Genomic DNA, 22,849 nt, shown 5'->3' with positions numbered 1-22,849 from the left:
ATCCTAATGTACGAATAAATAATGTGTTAAGCAGAAAGTAAGCTGAACAGAGAAGAAGAACAATGACGCAATCTTGAAAAGCATCAACAAAACAACAATGATAGTGGATGCCATCAGAAGGCGAGAGAAGAGCTGGATTGGACATTGGTGAAAGATGTTACAGAGGGAGGAATGGGAGGGATCAGAGCGAGAGGGGAGGCCAAGGATCGGGATGCTAGAGGAGCTGAAGGATGCGATGCTAGAGGAGCTGAAGGATGGGATGCTAGAGGAGCTGAAGGATGGGGCGTTTGCGGGAATGAAGAGGAGGGCAGAGAACGGTCAAGGATGGACACGATGGCAGCCAAATAAGCTGCCGCTAAGGTACGGCGCCACAAGAAAGAGTTTCAGGTATTATGTATGAAACCCATGTCATAGCAATGTTATAGATTAACGTTTCATTGACCATTTTTACTTGACATAGCAACTACGAGGCATACAGGATTGCCTATTCCAAGAATACACATCTGTGTTATGCTTATCAATGTATTTTAATTACTCTTTGGTTCTATTCGGTAAAGTCACGTAGGTAAAAAAATAAAACAACAAAAATCACGACGTATTGGCCACAACACAAGTGGCCTTCATCAGGTGAAGGGACCAGACTGTCTCGAGGACAGCGATGGAGTGAAACACAGCCAAGCTCAGACCGCGACCTTTAAGCTGTGTGAGAGTAATTAAGGTGCCTTGACAAAGGAATTAGCATAAAAATTTGCATTTAATAGGCTGACTTAGCATGATGAAAGGTAGGGAGGGGGTCGACCTGTGCAGGCTGGCGAGGGGGCACGGCAGCGTCCACATGCTGTTGGTGTGAAAAGGGGATTTTAAGAAGCTGCAAAAGTTTGGGGTACCACTACTTTAATTCTAGATTTAAAGCTTTCGTGACTGTAAGGATCCATACTCTTTGGTTCTATTCGGTAAAGTCACGTAGGTAAAAAATAAAACAACAAAAATCACGACGTTTCGGCCACAACACAAGCGGCTTTCATCAGGTGAGGGGACCAGGCTGTCTCGAGGACAGCGCTGAAGTGAAACACAGCCACGCTCAGACCGTGACCTTTAAGCTGTGTGCGAGGAAACAAGGTGCCTTGACAAAGGAATTAGCATAAAAATTAGCAGTTGTACCTGCGGTGATTGCTATATCGGGGAGACAAAGCGACATGTCTCTGACCGAATTCGCGAGCACAAATCAGATTTGAAACATGGCAGAACGAATTCTTCCGCCGTGGCTGATCACTGTTACAACGCTGTGGGTGATCATGATATAATTTTCTCCGATACCAAGGTTCTTTGGAAACCCACGGGTTTTTATCAGAGATTTGTTCACGAGGCAATTCAGATCTACAAACACAGACACAATTTCAACCGAGAAGATGGTTTCAAATTAAGCAACCATTGGAAAGATGTTCTAAATCGAACCAAACATTAAACTAATTTTCAATGGTACAGTATATTTTTTCAAGTAGTGGTACCCCAAACTTTCGCAGCTCTTAAGGATTCCCTTTTCACACCATCAATGGGTAAGCTCCCCCTCCCCCCCCGCGCCAACCGGCATGTTCACCCGCATGTACACCACCTCTGCACCGTTCATCATGCTAAGTCGGCCAATCAAATGCAAATTTTTATGCTAATTCCTTTGTCAAGGCACCTTGTTTCCTCGCACACAGCTTAAAGGTCGCGGTCTGAGTGTGGCTGTGTTGCACTCCAGCGCTGTCCTCGAGACAGCCTGGTCCCTTCACCTGATGAAGGCCGCTTGTGTTGTGGCCAAAACGTCGTGATTTTTGTTTAATTTTTTACCTACGTGACTTTACCGAATAGAACCAAAGAGTATACCACTACTTTAACTTTACCACTACTTAAACTTTCGCAGCTTCTTAAAATCCCCTTTTCACACCACCAGCATGTGGACGCTACCTTGCCCCCTCACCAGCCTGTACAGGTCGACCCCCTCCCTACCTTTCATCATGCTAAGTCCGCCTATTAAAAGCACATTTTTATGCTAATTCCTTTGTCAAGGCACCTTAATTACTCTCACACAGCGTAAAGGTCGCGGTCTGAGCTTGGCTGTGTTTCACTCCAGCGCTGTCCTCGAGACAGTCTGGTCCCTTCACCTGATGAAGGCCGCTTGTGTTGTGGCCGAAACGTCATTTTTGTTTTATTTTTTACCTACGTGACTTTACCGAATAGAATCAAAGAGTATGGATCCTTGCAGTCACGAAAGCTACAAATCTAGAATTGTATTTTAATTGTTAGCAATAGTATTGTATGGGAATCAAACTATAAGGGCGAAGAAACATCCTAAAATTTCTGCAGTCGGGAAGCACATCACATCAGTCAGGCACTCTTTGGTCACAGAGAACCGCACTACTTAATGTGTTACTGCCACTGGCTCCTCTAAACCCAGCTAAGGACGAGGCGCTCCTCCGCGCTCCCTGAACAGGCCAATCGTGTTGTACTTGTTCACTGAGCTATAGCCTGAGCCAAGAGGAAAACCAACCCTTTGTGATAAGGTCAGGCTCCAGCTCCTCTGGGATGAGGGGCACCAGTATAGCAGTGATGACCGCTCAGGAGAGTGAGCGTGGTTGGCGCAAAAGGAGATTTGGTGGTGCAGGGCCCACATCGGCACGCCGCTAGCGCTGGCACTGTTTCAGATTATTTTGTACATTGGTGACCGGGGGGATTCTCGACTGGTTGTGCTGGACAACATGGGTATCCGCACGCTGAACACGGCATCCCATGTACGTGTGTATGTTGGACTTCTTTTGCACCGTACATAGCTAACCGTGCTAATTGGAGGTGTGGGGGTATTAACCCCCTGAGCCACCAGGATATCGCGAAACACAACACCACTCTAACCATCTGAAATACATCGTTTTGTTGAATTTCTTTAATGTGGAGTGAGAAGATAGCAAGGTTTCCTAGATATGCAATGGGAAAATTACCGTTTTCCATAAGGTAATTTGGGCTCTTACGACTCTTCAAAATTCAGAATCCACGTTTTTCTCACGAATTATCTATTGTGAAATCCATCTACATTTTTTGTCAGAATCCAGGGCGAGCTAGTGAACATGCCAAATTATCTCAGAATGCACTCAATGTGGTTTAGTTAAATGTCAACAGCATATTTTCCCTTTTTCGTCAACCGCGCTGCCAACGTTTTATAAGATACAACTTTCAGAAATATGGCAACCGCCAACCTAAGGCAACAAAAACCTTCAGTCTGAGAGATAGTAATTGCATCGTTTCTGACACTCGCTCTTCTCAAGGATAACGAGACCCTGTGCCAGTAAACCTGCTGCTCTCGGAGTACACTGACTCATGTGAGTCTAGCTGTCTGTTGGTCTCGAGGAAGTTTTAACAAGAGGTTAGGCCTTGTCCCAGACAGTAGAGCGCACTTGTCGTTTCCCATAACAGAGTGGCAGAAAGTGGTAATGTTTTTTTTACATATGTACACAGACAGCATGGAAAATAAGTTGTCTCCAATTTCCTAATTTGTTGCCACTGACAACAGCTCCCAACAGACAATAATAAGGCATTCCAAGTGCATAGCAGTGAAAGGCCAATATAAATGGAATACAGAATACTAAATGTATATACCAGACACACATCAGCAACCATGTTCCATGTACTGCTGGATGAAGACCGCCGCAAGGTATCACCACGTGTCATGCTCTCATGGTGTAACGATCCATCAAGCTCCTGCACCCGAGCGGATTTTATCGCTCCGTCACAATGGTAGATGGAGACGGAGTGTTGTTTTGGCTGCCACTCGAACTCTAACCAAAGCCAAACCTTTATCCTTAGAGGCTAAGAATAAAGGTTTGGCTGCTCCTGTGGCCACACCTGAACTTTTATACAGTTAATTGTGGATGGACATGGCTGGCTTTCCCCACTAGCTCCAGTTCTACCACATTTGAGATATAATTCACTGTGGGCCCCCAAGGGCTGTGTTTAATTTGCACGCATTGCCTGTGAAGACCAGGGTGCCTGCGATCGAAGTTCTTCATATGTGCCTGGGTATCCTGCTCGGTCACAGGAGGAATCCTGCTCCGCCGCCTCCAAAGATGAAGCAACGTCTCAAACAATTTGCCCACCCAGCCACGCAGCATCACCTCGACTCAAAAGTCCATCCAACTAGCTGGACATTCTGTACGAGGCATCTAATAGTTCACCCCCACTCGCGAACATCTTGAATTGTCCCAATCATCCTTCCCAGGAGTGTCCCAATCACTCCAGCGCTGTCCTACCTGTCCTACCAGTCCCAATCACTCCAGCGCTGTCCTACCAGACAGTCTCGCCCCCTTCACCTGATGAAGGCCGCTTGTGTTGTGGCCGAAACGTTGTGAGAATATTAATGTGTTATTTTATTTTATCAATTTATTATTTTATTATCATTCTACGTGACTTTACCGAAAGAACCAAAGAAGTTGTCACAATCAATTTTTGCACTGGGCGGCAGGGTGGTGCGGCGGTAACACTAGCAGCCTCACATCACACAGGGCCTGGGTTCGACTTCTGACTCGAGCGCCTTGCTGTGTAGAGTTTGTGTGTTCTCCACACTGATCTGTATGGGTTTCTTGGCCAAACATCCTAATTCTGAAAATCACCTGGAAATTACTTAATTGGGATTACAGGCAGCTGCACCCCCCCCCCCCCCCCCCGTAAAAAAGTCCTAAGACTCAGTGAGGCTTTCTTGGGTAATACAAAGTATAATAATACAAATTAAATGAATCTATTCTCTTAGTCCCATTCTTACAACATATTTTGCATGTTGTTTATTCTTTCTGGTTTGTAGATGTATGTAATATTCACATATCATTTGCATAAAGACAAAGATTCCCTGTATAGCCTTAACAGACCTTTGTTAAGACTAGAGGAGGCCAACGACCGGTTCAGATAATCGTCACTGGTGTTGGTGGCCAAGTCACCAAGTTCGTAGCGCAGCGCGCTAACCACTGAGCCACACACACACGCACACTATTTCAATGTGCAATGGACTGCTGTATATATTTAAAACTGCTTTTGCTCTTGATTTGAAGCTTTCGTGACTGCAGGAATCCATACTCTTTGGTTCTTTCGGTAAAGTCACATACGTGTACGTACTGCTTTTTGTGTTTAGTTTGTTGTCCTTTCCCCGCACCTCTGATTAGCATGGTTGGCTTCGTATATGGTGCGAAAGAAGTTCAACATTTATACATACAAAATGGATGTGGAAATCTATTTTGACGGGGTGAAATCGACACATCGTCACATGCCTAAGATCCACCGCCAGAAACCAGACACGCTGTCACATTCCCTTTGGGTGTGTGCGAGCGAGCGAATGGTGGTGGTGATGTGTCGGCCATACGTGTGGCCTGGCTCGCCATGTATCTCTCGATATGCTGCCTCTGCCGGATGGAGTTGACAATGACCGTGTACTCGTGGCCACACTCCAGGTCTGACACCAGCATCTCAGTGGCCACGGTGCGCTGCTTCAGGATGGGCTTCCGTGTGTCCACGTCGATCACCACCACCTCGTACTCTGACGCGCCACTGGCCGCCATCCACGACACTACGAAGCTCTTCTCCGTGATGTTCTTTGTCGTGATCTGCTGAACGGCGTTATCCTTCCCAGGAGTGTCCTCTGCGGTGGTAAAGACGTGCATTCCAATGACGCTCGCCGGGTGAATTACCGTGAACCGCGTGAGAAATATCACCCGCATTTTCTTTCTTACACTTTACAACAGATTAACGTCTGCCATTATAGGAATATTTAAGCAATATGTTACAAAGAAATGCCACCAATTTCTTACCAAAGTAAAGTTATTGCATATAATTAATCTAAAACCTATCGTCATTAACATCAGCGACAATCAAACCAACGCTGGAGGAAGTCCTCCCCAAGCCTTCCAAATGGCGTGAATACCAAATGTACTAAATTATTACAATTATTTTCCTATAATAACAGGATGTTTAACTCTTAAGGCGTGTTACATCACAACCTGCATCCTCTGCCATCTTATGAAAAATCGGGATTTTATTGTTTGAAATGCTCAAAAGAAAATTTAGGTGCATTTTTATATACCGTAACTCAAAATGAAAATACAGTATCGTGGGTAGAATTATAGAATTTAAGGAAAGGTTTAAAAAATATATCACCGTACCTGATATGGTCACCTTAATATCCTGATAGCCACTGCACACACACACAAAAAATCCAGGTTCAGAGTGTAAAATATTTCCTCCGTGTTCCAGTTATTGGCATTGAGTATTCAACTATGATAATAATACATACATTTGTCAGGTGCATTTCATATGTAGATCCTAATGTGCCCCATGTATGGAAAGCAGGAAATAAACAGAACCTGCAGTGTAAATGGGCAGCACTAGGGCGTAAAGGTCAGTTTAAAGAAGTGAGTTTTCAAGACAGACTTAAATACATCTAACGACTCTGATTGTCTCATTAGCAAAGCAAAGCATTCCAAAGCTTGGGAGCTGCACTGGCAAAAGCCCCATCACCCCAGTAACAGAGCCGTAACGTCGGAGTACTTAGAAGAAGGTGATCCGATAATCTCAGAGACCTCGTTGGTGTAGAAATAGAAGAACAAGCCCCCAAACAACCATGATGCAGTTGGCGCCAGTGACTCCACACTCGCGTAGGCAGAGATTATCTCCATGGTGGGCCCTGAGCTCTGAGTCAATGGCAGGGACCCGGTCTCTCCTGAGGACAACCACTGCTCATTTCCCATTAAGTGGAACTCATTTTATCAGCCCTGACTGAATTAGAGGCCAAGTCAACCGTTGGCTGAGGTTGGAAATATAAACCGTGACCTTCAAATTGTGAGTTATGCACTGTCACCATAGCACCAACCAGCCGGAAGTAGCATTTATAATCATTATTCTACACGTGAATTTTTTGGCTGTATGAAAACTATCGCTTATCGCCTGATAGTTCCAATTTGGGAGTCTCACGTAACTAACCTACATTCTTACGGAATATCTTATGTAATTTAAACACACTGCATTGTCAGCATTTCAACATTTCTCTCTCTGGCTTGTCAGGTGCAAGGGTTAGCTTTAGCCAGGGGGCCTGGTGCAGCGACCTGGCCCAGCGACCTGGCCCAGTGGTAGCGCATTTGCCGCTGGTTGCAGAGGTCCGTGGTGAGAATCCAGTTGGCCATCCTGGTTAATACTGCGGGTGTGCTAAACGGGATACACCATGCGCCGTCTGCTTCACAGTGGACGTTAAAGATCCTCTGACGTCATTTGAACGAGGAGGCCGTCGTGTGCTGGCGTTATGGCCAAATTCGAAATTTACCCAACAAAAAAATTCCTCAATTGGGAACACACTTGGAAACTGTCGCCCCTCGCTGTGAAACTACCATGTTGCTGCAACATGGCAGCGCCCTGCTTCGCGATGGCCTTGCACGATAAGAATGGCGTTAATACCAAATGCAGGCAATAGTTATTCAAACTTATCAGGGCTCACTTGTCAGCTTGAGACTTGTAAAGCTCCGTGCACTTCTTTTGTGTTTCTTCATCTGGGTATTTGATGACATTTCCTGCGTAATAGTGAATCATTGTGCACAAGTGCTGTAAAAAGTCTAAATGCGCATTTACCCCTTAATGTAACACATGACACGTTTACATTTCCGATGCAGACTGTACAATGGTAAATATCAAATACTCACCAATGGCAGGCACCAAAAATATGAGAGTACAGAGTATACATATAAAACAAATGCTGTGTTGTTTAGTACGTGTAATACTCCATTATAAAGAGCTCAAGGGCATGTGTGAGTCATCAGGTAAACATGGTACACAGAATATAATTAAACGCGATTACGTATAAAGCAAGCAACTTGCACATATAAAGCAGACGTATCTTACCTGACCAGACTTTAAACAACTTCATGACGTCCTCAACGTTTGGCAGTTCAATGAAGCTAGCAGCGCGAATGGAATGCAGAGTAGAAGGCTTGCTGGAAATGAAATCTAACTCTGACTGATTGTAGTTGCCAACACCTACAGTCATAATCACAATTCCTTTGCATTTGGCCTCAAGAACAGCCCTCTGCAATATACTCTGATCTTTTAAATTCGTCTCTCCGTCCGTGAGCACAAATATAACCTTAACTTTGCGAGGGTTAGGCAAATCAATGGGGAAAATGTTGTCCAGCGCATACTTAATAGCAGTGCCAGTGAGAGTATTGCTCTCTAAATGAACCATTGCATCCACCTTTTTCTTCATGTCTTCCTTCTTTAAGCTGGAGGTGAAATCGAATTCGAGAGTGGGAGGCGAATACTGAAGTAATGCTATGCGAGTGCTATTATTGCCTCGGACCACTTCGAACTGGTCAATAATAAGTTTGAGGAAATCCTTAATATTTTGATGATCAGGAGGACGGATCGATTCGGAGCTGTCAATCACAAAAGCTAAATCTACATTCAGTATTTCTATTGGTTTTAGTGGTGGAGCACAGACGTCTGAAATGTGGAAAAATGCACAGGTTATTTCAGTATAAATCTTTGTAGGCAATGAAATCATTTATTTTAATAACTTTCACAATCCTTACCAAGTCCAGAATACATAATATCAGTTGAAAGGATTAATTCCCCCACCTCTCCCCCATAAGCTCTGCGGTCCTTTAAATATTCAGGTGGTATGGGCCAGTCATTAAGTGTTTACATCTGGGAGGAAACCAGAGCACCCAGAGAAGACCCACGTGTGTGTTAGGGGGCTGCAATGTATCCCACACGGGAACTGGGGAAGTCCACATTTGCGATACCGCAGTCTCCTGGTGAGCACAAGAAAGGCTGCGATATATGTTGAACTTCGTTTGCACCTTACATAGCCAACCGCATGGTGGAAGAACAACTAACTAAACACAAAAAGCAGTTATAAAGAAATTAGTTTTCAATCTAGATTTAAAAGCGCATAGCTCCAATGGCTTCCTAATATCGGACGGAAGAGCGTTCCAGACGGCCGCACAAGCACATCTGAAAGCACGCGATGCGGTGACCCCATCTTTGTTCGATGGTTAGCCAAAAGCTGCTGCGAGGATGACTTTTGTATGATGAGTTCAGCAAGGTATTTTGGTTAATTTGTGGCAAGCTTATTCTCGACGCCCACGGGAAGAGGGATTCACAACATTTGTGCGGTGATCCACAAACAATCGCTGCCTCCACAGTGCTGGATGACGGGCCGTGTGTGTAGCCACCACTGCCCAGCTTCATCATACTGGTTAGAATGCCTTCAGTTCTTATCCAAAGGGATACAGCGGCAGTGGGCCAGTAGTTTTCAAAATGCGCTGACCTGAGTTTGATTCCAGGCCATGGCTAATATCAGTGGTGAGTGATATCAGAACCGATCCTGAGCATCCCCCCCAACCCCTTCACCAACCCTCAGTGACCAGTGTGGCGAAGTCTGGCGAAATTACCCCCATGACTAACATCGTGTGGAGAGACCTTCATTCAGCAGCGCATTGGGAAATGGTTGTAAATCAATATTTTTGTATTGCAGTACAACCAAGTGAAAAACTAATGAGACACCACTTTTCAATTACGTGATTATCACTACGATGACGATGGTTGTTTTCCTGGGAGAGCCTCACTGAGTCTCAAGACTCTTTTTCAGGAGAGTTCTGCCGAGTTTTTTGCAGTAAGGGGCGATGCTGATGCTGTGTGTGATCCCAATTGAGTAATTTCACTGTAAGTTTTCAACATTGGGATATTTGGCTAATTTCAGTTACATTATGTGGGGTTTTATTTCAGCTACGGGAGGAAACTCTGAGGAAATCAGGGAACCACGGCGACGAGATGTTAACTACCTCGCCTGGTATACAGGAGGTCGTGGGTTTGATCCCAACCCTGACGCCTGTATATTTGTAGTTTACGTGTTCTCCCCATGGTCGTGTGGATTTTTCTCCGGGCCCTCCGTTTTTTTCCCTCCACATTTAGAAAGATGCGTTTAGAGTATTTGGCTGCTATAAATAGCTATATAGTTCAGTGGGCCTTACCTGGTAAAATATTATTTTTTTATTTTAAAATCTATGCAGAATAGGGGAAGAACATACAGACTCCACATACGAGTCAGGAATCCAACCCAGGTGCTTCTTGTTTCTGAGGCATGCACTTTGCCACTGTGCCACCCTGCCACACTTCAAGGTAAGATAACATCTAAAATAAATTACTTACCAAGACAAATAGTGCTTTTAAGAATTTTATCAATTTCCGTTTGCGATGGAACCTTATTCCTCGGAACCTGAATGACGGTCGAAGTTGGCAGTCCGATCTGGTATAAAAAATACAAGCGAAAATGCTCACGAACATTTATAAGATGCTAAAAACAATGTTATGAATGCAGCATTCCTAAGGAAGCCAGTTGCTAGGCCTGATCACAAATGATTACTTTCACAGGAAAGTGTGTAAATATTGACATACAAGTTGAATGGTAGTAGTAATACTCTTCTTTGGTTCTTTCGGTAAAGTCACGTAGAATGAGAATAAAATAATAAATTGATAAAATAAAATAACACAATAATATTCTCACGACGTTTCGGCCACAACACAAACGGCCTTCATCAATTTATTATTTTATTCTCATTCTACGTGACTTTACCGAAAGAACCAAAGAAGATGAATCCTTGCAGTCACGAAAGCTTTAAATCGAAGTAGTAATACTCTTTAGTTCTTTCGGTAAAGTCACGTACAGTGAGGGAAAAAAGTATTTGATCCCCTGCTGATTTTGTACGTTTGCCCACTGACAAAGAAATGATCAGTCTATAATTTTAATGGTAGGTTTATTTGAACAGTGAGAGACAATAACAACAACAAAATCCAGAAAAACGCATGTCAAAAATGTTATAAATTGATTTGCATATTAATGAGGGAAATAAGTATTTGACCCCCTCTCAATCGGAAAGATTTCTGGCTCCCAGGTGTCTTTTATATTTTATACAGGTAACGAGCTGAGATTAGAAGCACACTCTTAAAGGGAGTGCTCCTAATCTCAGCTTGTTACCTGTATAAACGACACCTGTCCACAGAAGCAATCAATCAATCCGATTCCAAACTCTCCCCCATGGCCAAGACCAAAGAGCTCTCCAAGGATGTCAGGGACAAGATTGTAGACCTACACAAGGCTGGAATGGGCTACAAGACCATTGCCAAGCAGCTTGGCGAGAAGGTGACAACAGTTCGTGCCATTATTCGCAAATGGAAGAAACACAAAAGAACTGTCAATCTCCCTCGGCCTGGGGCTCCATGCAAGATCTCACCTCGTGGAGTTGCAATGATCATGAGAACGGTAAGGAATCAGCCCAGACCTACACGGGAGGATCTTGTCAATAATCTCAAGGCAGCTGGGACCATAGTCACCAAGAAAACAATTGGTAACACACTACGCCGTGAAGGACTGAAATCCTGCAGCGCCCGCAAGATCCCCCTGCTCAAGAAAGCACATACATGCCCGTCTGAAGTTTGCCAATGAACATCTGAATGATTCAGAGGACAACTGGGTGAAAGTGTTGTGGTCAGCTCTTTGGCATCAACTCAACTCGCCGTGTTTGGAGGAGGAATGCTGACTATGACCCCAAGAACACCATCCCCACCGTCAAACATGGAGGTGGAAACATTATGCTTTGGGGGTGTTTTTCTGCTAAGGGGACAGGACAACTTCACCGCATCAAAGGGACGATGGACGGGACCATGTACCGTCAAATCTTGGGTGAGAACCTCCTTCCCTCAGCCAGGGCATTGAAAATGGGTCGTGGATGGGTATTCCAGCATGACAGTGACCCAAAACCCACGGCAAGGGTAACAAAGAAGTGGCTCAAGAAGAAGCACATTAAGGTCCTGGAGTGGCCTAGCCAGTCTCCAGACCTTAATCCCATAGAAAATCTGTGGAGGGAGCTGAAGGTTCGAGTTGCCAAACGTCAGCCTCGAAACCTTAATGACTTGGAGAAGGTCTGCAAAGAGGAGTGGGACAAAATCCCTCCTGAGATGTGTGCACACCTGGTGGCCAACTACAAGAAACGTCTGACCCCTGTGATTGCCAACAAGGGTTTTGCCACCAAGTACTAAGTCATGTTTTGCAGAGGGGTCAAATACTTATTTCCCTCATTAATATGCAAATCAATTTATACCATTTTTGACATGCCTTTTTCTGGATTTTGTTGTTGTTATTCTGTCTCTCACTGTTCAAATAAACCTACCATTAAAATTATAGACTGATCATTTCTTTATCAGTGGGCAAACGTACAAAATCAGCAGAGGATCAAATACTTTTTTTCTCTCACTGTAGGCAGAAAAATAATAGATCACGACGTTTCGATTGCAACACAAGCAACCGTCATCAGGTGGGACAACCCCTTCTCTCTCCCCCCCTGCAGCCGATCTCTCAGATCTCTCCAAGTGCTGCCGCGGGGTCCACTTTCTGCCCCGCCCCCTCTCTGCCCCCATCTCCTCCCCCCCTACTGCCGAGGCCTACTATATAACCTCGTGCCACGGCAGATCTCTCGCCTACTTCAGCAGTTGTTTCTTGCTGTGGTTGTCCCACCTGATGACGATTGCTTGTGTTGCGATCGAAACGTCGTGATCTATTATTTTTGTAACTACGTGACTTTACCGAAAGAACCAAAGAGTATGGATTCCTGCAGTCACGAAAGCTTCAAATCAAGGTCGTAGTAATATTAGAGATGCATTTTGAGTGATTTTCTACATTTGAATGGTGAGCAGTGTAGATTTAAGGTTTTCTTCCAGGTCAATATTACATTGATTAAATGTAATATTTCTGTGGTCTACAGAGAAGGGGTGGAATGTAAGTGACTTAAAGCAACAACTGAAGTGAGGGAATGCAGACCCACAATACATGAGTATACTGTGAATATATTTACGATTAAGGTTGGAAATTAAATTATATATAAAAGGGACATTTGTGAATATGTGTCTGTTCGAAATGTTTAGCATACTTCCCGACATGCAACAAACTTTAATTTTGGCATATGGGTAGCTTCCAGACTGTACACAATTCAAAAAGTATAAAAATAGACTTTTGTATATTTTTTTTTGGGGGGGGGGGGCGCAATAATGCATTTTGCACGGCAAGTGAGCGGTGACGTCACATCTGTGATGCGTCACGCAGTGTGCCTGCTTACGTCACGCATCCCCCCCCCCACCCTCCGCGTAGGCCGTGTATTAATCCAAGACAAGAATCCAAGTCTCGGGCGAAGCTGGGTAGTAAAGCTAGTACATATATAAAAATAGTGTATAGAGATGTGATTCTGACTTTACAGATGGACATGGAGTGATATTATTGGTGGAATGTTCCACACACGCACAATCATCATAGGCTTACAAAGACCACTACATACAGCCTTTAACACACAGGTGGGGCAAATACTATTAGCAAACACCTATTAAGCATCATATGCTTGCAAATAATTCATTATTTTTGCATTTTCATGCACAGGCTGCCGTCAATGCCACAGTGTGCTCCACTACTCTCTTGGCAGGCTACAACAATGCAACAACCCGTTAGGAACGTAAAGCGGTGCCTTACCTGCAGAGCGGGTAGCAATTTTGGCAATGGCTCATAGGCAAATACGACAGCGTTGATCTGATTGACGGCCATGTTGAATATGGCTATGTTGGTGTCGTAGTTGTTCATTTCGGAATCCACGGTGAAAAATATCGCCACCTTCTGTATCATGGACCCCCCGCGAACCCTCTTGTACGTATTCCTATGCACAACTTGAATTGCATTGGCCAGGTTCGCTCGTCTGTTTGACTTTTTGAACGGCAGCTGCTCGATCTCTTTTATGAGAGCATTCCCGTTGGTGAACTCGCCGAAGCGGATCTTGGTTCGAACCTCCGAGTCGTACAGGAGGACAGAAACGCGGGCTCCTTTTGGGCAGGTCGCAGCGGCTATGGTGACGTTGCTCAGCAAGCTTGCTATGAGGTTTTTGGTCGTGGTGAAAAGTGCTTCTGTACTCTTGGAAGACGTTTCAATCGCCAGGGTCAGCTCCGTGGGATAGATGGGGCAGTCGGACTTGCAGCACGCTGCGGATACAGTCAAGGCAATGGCGGTCTTAACGTGGCATTGTTAGGGCATGCGGTGGAGTTTTTTTTTAATCAATGCTGCAAACACAAACCCATAATCACCCTACTGAGAAGGAATGCTGTGGCTTTGAACAAATCATAGCGCTGGCACAGAGATGCAGTTTAAAATTGTCACGTTAAAATCCCTAGACAGTGGTGATGTTTTTTTTACATTACTTGAAGCTTATCTTGTTTTTTATTCGATTGAATTGTAACGGAATTCCGTGGTTATCAGTTAAGCTTGTCTTGTTTTTCATGAATAAATAGTACATTCATTCCAGAAATGAGGTTTGCAAAATGCATCCTAATATCCATAAGAGGTTTTTTTGGGGGTTAGATCGCGTAAATATATAAATGTGTCGTTAAACCCGCCAGCACCCGACACAGCCAACTAGTAAGGGTTGTCACAAACAGAACATAATAAAGTATTCAAGCTTTCGTGACTGCATAAAATGACTCATTGTTTTTTTCAGTAAAGTCACGTATGTAGAAATACAATAAAATTATATTAAAACAAAAAACAATCACGACGTTTCGATAACAACGCAAGCGATCTTCATCAGGTGTCAAGAACAAATCATGGAGGTAAATACAACAAAAATATGAGAGACGAGAATTCAACAAACCTGAAAAAACATTATGTGAAGCACATCCAGTCAGGCCAACAACACAGTTAGACACTTCCTGGCGGACCACGAATTTCAGAGGAGTGTTAAATTTCGTGTTCAACCTTTGGATTGCACATACCAGCATAGATAGAATGAAAAATACGAGGTACACGGTCAGTAGAAATACATATACAAGTCCACCAAGAGGTAAGGAGGGAGGAAAGACGGACATGGAGGCAGATAGAGAGAGGGGGGGGGGGGATGAACAGAAGCTTAAATAGGAAATACGGTTGGAGAGGGGAGGGGCCGGAGCGAGAGCGGCAGCTCAAACACGCACATCTTACACGTACAAAACGGCAGCTCAAAAAAGGACCACCTCTTGTAAATGCAAAACGGCAGCTCAAAAAATGACCACCTCTTGTAAATACAAACGGCAGCTCAAAAAAGGGCACATCTTACACATAATTACAACGGTAACTTCCCCGTAGAAGTGTGATAATAAAGTATTAAAGCTTTCGTGACTGCATAAAATTACTCATTGGTTTTTTCGGTAAAGTCACGTATGTAGAAATACAAGAAAAATTATATTTTGATTTAAAGCTTTCGTGACTGCAGTAATTCATATTGTTAGCTCTTTCGGTAAAGTCATGCAAACCGACACACCTGATGACGACCGTTTGTGTTATGGTCGAAACGTCGTGAGAATTTTTATTGTTTTATATATATTATTATTTAATTGTTTCCCTTCAACGTGACTTTACCGAAAGAGCTAAGAATAAGAAAAATTATTTTAAAACAAAAAACAATCACGACGTTTCGATCACAACGCAAGCGATCTTCCAAAGGTTGAACACGAAATTTAACACTCCTCTGAAATTCGTGGTCCGCCAGGAAGTGTCTAACTGTGTTGTTGGCCTGACTGGATGTGCTTCACATAATGGTTTTTCAGGTTTGTTGAATTCTCGTCTCTCATCTTTTTGTTGTATTTACCTCCATGATTTGTTCTTGACACCTGATGAAGATCGCTTGCGTTGTGATCGAAACGTCGTGATTGTTTTTTGTTTTAATATAATTTTATTGTATTTCTACATACGTGACTTTACCGAAAAAAACAATGAGTCATTTTATGCAGTCACGAAAGCTTTAATACTTTATTATCACACTTCTACGGGGAAGTTACTGTTGTAATTATGTGTAAGATGTGCCCTTTTTGAGCTGCCATTTTGTATTTACAAGAGGTGGTCCTTTTTTTTCTTCTTTGGTTCTTTCGGTAAAGTCACGTAGAATGAGAATAAAATAATAAATTGATAAAATAAAATAACACACACACACTTCTACGGGGAAGTTACCGTTGTAATTATGTGTAAGATGTGCCCTTTTTGAGCTGCCAGTTTGTATTCACAAGAGGTGGTCCTTTTTTGAGCTGCCGTTTTGTATGTGTAAGATGTGCGTGTTTGAGCTGCCGCTCTTGCTCTGGCCCCTCCCCCCTCCAACCGTATTTCTTATTTAAGCTTCTGTTCATCCCTCCGTCCCCCCCCCCCCCCCCCATCTCTCTGCCTCCCCGTCCATCTTTCCTCCCTCCTTACCTCTTGGTGGACTTGTATATGTATTTCTACCGACCGTGTACCTCGTATTTTCCATTCTATCTATGCTGGCATGTGCAATCCAAAGGTTGAACACGAAATTTAACACTTCTGAAATTCGTGGTCCGCCAGGAAGTGTTTAACTGTGTTGTTGGCCTGACTGGATGTGCTTCACATAATGTTTTTTCAGGTTTGTTGAATTCTCGTTTCTCATCTTTTTGTTGTATTTACCTCCATGATTTGTTCTTGACACCTGATGAAGATCGCTTGCGTTGTGATCGAAACGTCGTGATTGTTTTTTTTGTTTTAATATAATTTTATTGTATTTCTACATACGTGACTTTACCAAAAAAACCAACAAACAGAACATGCCAATTCATCACTAGTACAGCACACCGGTGTGTTGGAGAGCCAAGCCACGACATTTACAATCTGAGTAAGACGTTTCGCCAGTAATTACAACTAGCTTCATCAGGCGACAGCCAGGTTTGTGGAGAAGTCCACCTGTTTCGTTCCTTATATAGAGGCGTAGATGTGGTGACCACGCTTCTGTGCTCTTGCGCAAAGTGGTGAGGGGGGGATTCATGAGCCAACGTAAATTATGCATGCGGATTATGCGAGCCTTTTGATCTTGTCCTTCCTGTCCACTGTGTGTATTAAAATAGCCGTGCCAACTGTAATCCCTATTGAAGTATGGTGGCCTGTATAGGAATGAATTTAATCAATGTATTAGTTGATGATTCGCTTCCATGCAGCACTAAGTCGGTAGCTATCCGAACGGTTAAAAAAATATTTATTTAAATTTAGATAGATTCTCTAGTTAGTCTTGGCCAGTAGTAGCTAGTTTTGCACATAACTTCAACATTATCAAAATCAATTGAGTGTCCTTGTTGGTACGCGTGTTCTGCTACTGCTGACAGTTGTATTTGGGAGTATTTAATATTTATTTTATGTTCTTGGTTCTTTCGGTAAAGTCACGTAGAAGGGATGATGATTGCTTGTGCTGCAATCGAAACGTCGTGATAATTTTTTAGTTTTATTTTTATTATTTTATTATTTCCCTCCTACGTGACTTTACCGAAAGAACCAAGAATATGAATCCCTGCAGTCACGAAATCTTTAAATCGAAATGTATTTGATGTTCTTTAGTGTCGTGCTGATCATTCGTCCTGTTTGCCCAACATGGCATTAGCCAAACGTGCAGTTAATCCTGTACACACCTTCTGTTGATTGCTTCGGTAATACATCTTTTGTACTAGATATTAATTTCTGTATTTTATGTACCGTGCCAAATCTGACTCAGATGTTTTGTTTTTCCAAACATCTAGCTATTTTATTCAGTTACTCCTGCAGTGTACAGTAATATGATCGTTTTAATTACTTGGACAGTTTCAATGCTCGTGTTATTTAATTTGGCTTTGGCATTCAATGCCCTGTTGATTTGTGCATAATTGTAATCGTTCATTTGCAGCGCTTCTTTAACATGTTCAATTTTACTCTCAGACTGTCACCATCTGACACTTTCTTAGCTTGATGGATGAGCGTCTTGATAAGAGCAGATTTCTGTGCGGTCAGATTTGGCACGGTACATAAAATACAAAAAAGAATATCTGGTACAAAAGATGTATTACCGAAGCTATCAACAGAAGGTGTGTACAGGATTAACCGCACTTGTGGCAAATGCTATGTTGGGCAAACAAGACGAATGATCAGCTCGATCATTCGTCCGTAGTAGTAGAACACGCGTGCCAACAAGGACACTCAATTCATTTTGATAATTTTGAAGTCTGTGCAAAACTAGCTACTACTGGCCAATACTAATTAGATAATCTATCGGAATAAAAATAAATAATAAATAAATTTAACCGTTCGGATAGCTACCGACTTAGTGCTGTGTGGAAGCGAATCATCAAATAATACATTGTTTAAATGCATGCCTATAAAAACTTGATTTAAAGCTTTGGTGATTGCAGGAATTACTCTTTGGTTCTTTCGGTAAAGTCACCTAGAAAATAAAATAAAGTAAATAATAGAATACGACGTTTCGATTGCAACACAAGCATTCGTCATCAGGTAAGAATGAATAAGAAAAAAACCTAGTAAACTTAGAAATATAATGCAATACAACACAGAGAGTCGGCTAACACAACAGTCAACACCCTACATGGTTGATTACGTTCTTCCAAAGATTGCTAAATTTGAGAGAGAGACAAGACACAGACACGGAGACACACAGACAGACACACAAGCAGAGAGAGACAACACAGAGACACACAGAGAGAGACACACAACATAGGCACACAGAGAAACAGTCACAACAGCTTCAAATCAAGTTTGAACCACCTCTACGAGGAGGATTTAAGTTTGTTTTCTCTCTCTCTGTGTCTCTGTGTTCTCTCTCTCTCTCTGCTTGTGTGTCTGTCTATGTGTCTCCGTGTCTGTGTTTTGTCTCTCTCTCAAATTTCACACTTAACTTCTAATTTAGCAATCTTTGGCAGAACGTAATCAACCAGGCTATGCGTTAATTGTGTGTTAACCAACTCTCTGTGTTGGTTTAACACGTAGGCTTTCGCGACCAATATTATTCATAATAACGGTTTTTGGGTTAGATCGCGTTTATTTATAAATGTGTCGTAACCCTCCACCACCCGACACGGCCAATCAGCAAAAAAGTGTCACGTTGACAAAAGACAAATAATTCACTACTTTAGCCCACCGGTGTGTTGAAGAGTGAATCCACATTTACGACACAAAAAGTACTCAAACTGTAAATGTGGATTCTCTCTGTGTTGCATTGCATTACATTTCCAAATTTTACTAAGTTTGTTTTCTCAAACTTCCTATTTCTCTCTAAAATTTTCCAGGCTTGTTTGTCTTAGGTCCATTTGCTCTTTCTCTCCCCCGGCCACTACGGGGTGGATTTCCACACAACTCTCTCATTGACATGCTAATTTCGCTACCCCCCCCCCCTCTCTCTCTGCCCCACGCCACCCCCTCTCTCTATTTAAGGCCTCGACACAGGGGCGTTGTTTCTCTGTGTGCCTAGGTGGGTGTGTCTCTCTCGGTGCGTCTCTGTGTTGTCTCTCTCTGCTTGTGTGTCTGTCTGTGTGTCTCCGTGTCTGTGTCTTGTCTCTCTCTCAAATTTAGCAATCTTTCAAAGAACGTAATCAACCAGGTAGGGTGTTGACTTGTGTTAGCCGACTCTCTGTTGTATTGCATTATATTTCTAAGTTTAATAAAAATGACCCTACCAATAGCCTAGTGATAAAAACCAACAAGATCATCACAAGTTCGACCTCCCTAATCGACCCAACTAAACGTCCCTCCCAGAAACCTTCTGCTGCAAGACCCCCTAGATTCTATGGTCTTCCCAAGATTCATAAAGAAGGCACCCCACTATGACCCATCGTATCCATGATCAACTCCCCTACCTATAGACTAGCCCGTTTTCTGTCAGATACCTTGCTGCCTTTCACTGGCAAGACCGCCTCAGCAGTACTTAACTCAGCCCAATTGGTCTCTATGGTCAAAGACGTTGTACTGTCCCCTGACGATATCCTTGTCAGCATCGATATGGTCTCTTTGTTCACCAAGGTCCCAGTGCCTGATACCATTGAAATAATTGAAAATTTGGTCCAACATGGACTAGACCCCGACACACCTGCACTGGTTAGGTACTGCTTCAACAATACCTACTTTACTTGGAATGGCTCCTTCTACAAACAAAATGAGGGTACCCCCATGGGATCCCCCTTGTCACCAGTGATAGCCAATATTTTCATGGAGAAATTTGAATCAGACGCCATCAAGACTTCCACCCTCAGACCTTCCCTGTGGAAGAGATATGTGGATGACACTTTCGTCATTTGGCCACATGGGCTCCCAGCTCTGAACCTTTTCCTACACCACATCAATTCCAGACATCCCGCCATCAAATTCACCATGGAAGTGGAGAAAGATGGCAAGCTACCATTCTTAGATGTTCTGTTTGAGAGGAGACCTGATGGCTCATTGGGGCATTCTGTCTACAGGAAACCTACCCACACAGATTCCTACTTGAAACCTAATTCCCACCACCACCCAGCCCAAAATAATGCTCTCATCAAAACTTTATACCATAGGGCTCATTGCATTTCGGACCAACACCACCTGACCAGTGAATTAAAACATGTACACCTGGCCCTCAAAAGGAATGGATACTCTGACTGTACCATCCGCCAAGCTGTTTCTCCCTCCATACAGAAATAACCACTTGATACTCCGGTCAAAACCATCACACTACCATATATAGCAGGCATTACTAAAAAGATTTCCAAAATTCTAAACAAACAAGATCCAGGTCCGGTTCAATACAGTACACAAAATTCGTGATCTGATCCCATCCGTGAAGGATGTCATTCCTGACTTACAGTACCCCGGGGTTTACAAATTGAGTTGCACCTGCGGTGATTGCTATATCGGGGAGACAAAGCGACATGTCTCTGACCGAATTCGCGAGCACAAATCAGATTTAAAACACGGCAAAACGAATTCTTCTGCCGTGGCTGATCACTATTACAACGCTGTGGGTGATCACGATATAATATTCTCCGATACCAAGGTTCTTTGCAAACCCACGGGTTTTTATCAGAGATTTGTTCACGAGGCAATTCAGATCTACAAACACAGAGACAATTTCAACCGAGAAGATGGTTTCAAATTAAGCAACCATTGGAAAGATGTTCTAAATCGAACTAAACATTAAATTAATTTTCAATGGTACAGTATATTTTTCAAGTAGTGGTACCCCAAACTTTCGCAGCTCTTAAAAAAAAATTCCCTTTTCACACCATCAATAGGTAAACTCCTCCTCCCCCCCCCCCCCCGCGCCAAATGGCAAGTCCACCCGCACGTACACCACCTCTATGCTAAGTCGGCCAATCAAATGCTAATTTTTAAGCTAATTCCTTTGTCAAGGCACCTTGTTTCCTCGCACACAGCTTAAAGGTCCGCGGTCTGAGCGTGGTTGTGTTTCACTCCAGCGCTGTCCTCGAGACAACCTGATCCCTTCACCTGATGAAGGCCGCTTGTGTTGTCGTGATTTTTATTGTTTTATTTTTTTACCTACGTGACTTTACCGAATAGAACCAAAGAGTATTTAATATGTTTGTTTTCTCATTCATTCTTACCTGATGACGATTGCTTGTGTTGCAATCGAAACGTCGTATTCTATTATTTAATTTATTTTCTTTCTACGTGACTTTACCGAAAGAACCAAAGAGTGCATGCATATACTTCAATAGGGATTACCATTGGTATGGCTATTTTAATACACACAATGGAAAGGAAGGACAAGATCAAAGGGCTCGCATAATGCGCATGCATAATGTACGGTGACTCATTAATCCCCCCCCCCCACATTTTGCGAAAGAGTGCAGAAGTGTGGTCACCACATCTACGCCTCTATATAAGGAACAAAACAGGTGGACTTCTCCACAAATCTGGCTGTCGCCTGATGAAGCTAGTCGTAATTACTGGCGAAACATCGTACCCAGATTGTAAATGTTGTGACTTGGCTCTCCAACACACCGGTGTGCTGTACTAGTGATGAATTGGCATGTTCTGTTTACGTGACAACCCTTACTAGTTGGCCGTGTCAGGTGGTGGCGGGTTTAACGACACATTTATATATTTACGCGAGCTAACCCAAAAAAAACTCTTATGGATGATATTGGTCGCAAAAGCCTACGTGTTAAACTACATCCTAATATTTAAATACAATGGCTCCTGTTACTCAAAAATTGATTGTTATTTAAATCACTGTTGTTATAAATGTAAACAGGGGTGAAACAAGCCATGATGCATGGAGATTAAATTAAGGCTCTTATAAATCTCAAGTGTTTGTGGTGCTATGTTAAAAATTGGTTCACACTCAGTCGACCTTTATTTCAGCCGGTGAGGCGCATTGAGCTAGGCAGCTCTGTTACCCGGACGACCATAGCCAAACACCGTCGGCAGTGGCGGCAGCTACATGACATTGCAGTTACACAGTTACATAGAGCTATAGAGTTACATAGAGACTCATAGAGTTGCATTGAGATTCAGAGTTATATAAAGACCCGTAGACCACAGCTCAAGACTGTCGGCAGTAGCGGCAGTTACAGAACATTGCACGGTGAGAATGTGCAAACGAGAGCAAAAACGAATATTATTTCCATGAAACCCAAGCCAGAGCTCACTGCAAACAGGATAAACAATACATTATTTACATACAAATTAAAAATGGTAGCAAAAAATCCGGTCACAGATGCGTGTAAATAACCTGCATGCACAGCCTCAGAAATAACGGATCCTAGTTTTAGCGATGAAAGCAATAGTGGCAGGGCTACTTACTAAGCCTGGCCCAACATGTCCCGTGCATCTTTCGGTCCTATAATGAGGGGACGCTGACCTTTCTAAGTCAAAATAAGGCCAAAGCAAGCACCAGCCGCTGGGAAGGTTTTGCCAGAGGGGGTAGAGTGGGTTTTCAATCCGACGGCATCAAAAAGGGAAATCGTCCACAGA

General features: G+C 43.2%; 1 protein-coding gene across 1 annotated transcript in view; it reads right to left on the bottom strand.

Moving 5' to 3' along the window:
- LOC116938842 (collagen alpha-3(VI) chain-like) overlaps nucleotides 1-22,849 on the bottom strand; it is a 114,715-nt gene that overhangs the window by 9,812 nt on the left and 82,054 nt on the right. The window contains exons 31-36 of the mRNA XM_076054492.1: nucleotides 13,577-14,076; nucleotides 10,213-10,309; nucleotides 7,906-8,502; nucleotides 7,505-7,577; nucleotides 6,180-6,211; nucleotides 5,384-5,659 (exon numbers count right to left, since the gene is read on the bottom strand). Coding sequence (XP_075910607.1) covers nucleotides 5,384-5,659; nucleotides 6,180-6,211; nucleotides 7,505-7,577; nucleotides 7,906-8,502; nucleotides 10,213-10,309; nucleotides 13,577-14,076 — 1,575 coding nt within the window. The remainder of the gene's footprint in view (nucleotides 1-5,383; nucleotides 5,660-6,179; nucleotides 6,212-7,504; nucleotides 7,578-7,905; nucleotides 8,503-10,212; nucleotides 10,310-13,576; nucleotides 14,077-22,849) is intronic.

The sequence above is a fragment of the Petromyzon marinus genome, chromosome 4, assembly GCF_048934315.1.
Source record: "Petromyzon marinus isolate PM22_M1 ecotype Great Lakes invasive population chromosome 4, UKy_Petmar_22M1.pri1.0, whole genome shotgun sequence".
NCBI lineage: Eukaryota > Metazoa > Chordata > Hyperoartia > Petromyzontiformes > Petromyzontidae > Petromyzon > Petromyzon marinus.
This window is presented reverse-complemented; position numbering and strand designations above follow the sequence as displayed.